This window comes from Trypanosoma equiperdum, assembly GCF_001457755.1.
Source record: "Trypanosoma equiperdum strain OVI genome assembly, contig: ctg_794, whole genome shotgun sequence".
In the NCBI taxonomy this organism is placed as follows: Eukaryota; Euglenozoa; class Kinetoplastea; order Trypanosomatida; family Trypanosomatidae; genus Trypanosoma; species Trypanosoma equiperdum.
In genome coordinates this window covers 1,235-2,774 of record NW_027124747.1, presented here as the reverse complement: position 1 = coordinate 2,774, position 1,540 = coordinate 1,235, and the positions used below count along the sequence as shown (strand labels likewise).

Sequence of the window (1,540 nt, the reverse complement as noted above, 5' to 3'; positions counted from 1 at the left end):
TCACTTTCCTACCAATTAAATGAAAAACCATATATCTAGTTCTTTCAATATTATTATCATTATTTAATTAAAGACTTGATCGGAACTCGTGAGTCCTTTTGTTAGCTCTTCCTTAATTATCTGTAGGTGGTTTCCCCGCCACGCTGACACGTTTGGATTTGACTGTAGTTTTGATTGTTTGTTTACACATAAGTGTCTTTTCGTCTTCTCTTCTCAAAGCCCTAACAAAATTTCCAGAGTTGGTTCTCGCCACTTCAGTCTCACACTTCAATTAACTCAACTATAATCCTCCTAAGATTCATGGTTTGTCAGCATGTAACGCGGTTCGCTTAATACATTTTGGTTTTCCAGATTCTACAACGGCAATATCAACATCCCTATTCGTTTGGTCTCAGAAGTCATATAGTTCATACACTGTTTGCTTTCGTTTCTTTTCCTTTCACTTTTACGTTGTTCAACTTTTATCGCTATTCATTGGCGTGTGCAGGCGTTTTTTTTTGAGCATTGAAGTTATTCGCTTTAAGCAAACTCTTAAATCGGTCTAAAAACACATAGCTTCTCCGTTCCTTCCATCTTGTTTTCCAGTCTTTTGTCCTAGTGTTTGTTTTATTTTTTTCATTAACGTTAAAATTAAAAAGTATATATTAATGGTGGGGTAACCTATAAAACAGCAAAAATGAGTGTATCCATAGGGAGCGTGAAATTATTTTGGCGGAACTCTTTTGTTCTTCCGGTGGTCTTGTCGTAGTTAAACCCGTCTCAGCACTGATAGTTGCTTGCGTATTTGGGGCTCCGTTTTGCGTCGATCTGTGTGACTCCCTTACTGGTAAGCTGTCACTTGTGCTTGGTTTTGTGCTGGGGCTTGTGTTTGAGTCTGTGCCCGTGCCTCTGCCTGCATTCTTGTTTGAGTTTATGTTTGTGTCCGTGTCGGCGTTTGCGCTTCTGCTTATTTCTTCAACTTGTTTCACCAGATCTTCGAGTTCCCCAACCCATTCGATACCGCTTGCGTTGTCCCCATCAGATACCCTTCGATACGGCACACAAATTCCGTCAGTCTCAGTCGGGGTTCCCCTGCAAGTGTGCAATCCGGAGTTCGTATGCCCCCCCGTAGGTATAATAAGCACTCTCAGTGGCACCTGGGTATGTTTTTAAACCAGCCTGGAGTTGCCTTTTCAATTCTTTAAAAACGGCTTCTTTGGGCGCACTTCCACCACGTTCTGTCTTGCACCCGTTCCGTAAGTGACTCCATGTATTCCCATGGCCTTGTGAATCCCACCAGTATGTGTAGCGACGGTGTTCACCGCTCTCCTTGTAGCAAAGGTCCTTCTTTGGGGGTTTCTGGTCTCTTCCATCGCATAAGCAAATAATATCTTGTACAAGAGCCCTTCCCGCTGAGGCAGGTTTGACTCGATTGTCTTGCCCACAGTCCATTTCTCTGTGTCGATTCCATCTCATTTCATTCACAGCGCTGACTCCCGTCCCGTACAATATATCTGTAACCTTTTTCTGTAGAGAAGACACGCTTACTCCTGAATTTCCT

The 1,540-nt window shown here is 42.7% G+C and overlaps 1 pseudogene across 1 annotated transcript in view; it reads right to left on the bottom strand.

The window, feature by feature from the left end:
* Positions 1–698: 698 nt before the first annotated feature.
* The window catches only part of TEOVI_000369500:pseudogene, a 996-nt pseudogene continuing 154 nt past the window's right edge, over positions 699–1,540 (bottom strand). The window contains 3 exon segments of the mRNA in view: positions 699–1,106; positions 1,108–1,524; positions 1,527–1,540. The exon segment at positions 1,527–1,540 is cut by the window's right edge and continues 154 nt beyond it. Coding sequence covers positions 699–1,106; positions 1,108–1,524; positions 1,527–1,540 — 839 coding nt within the window.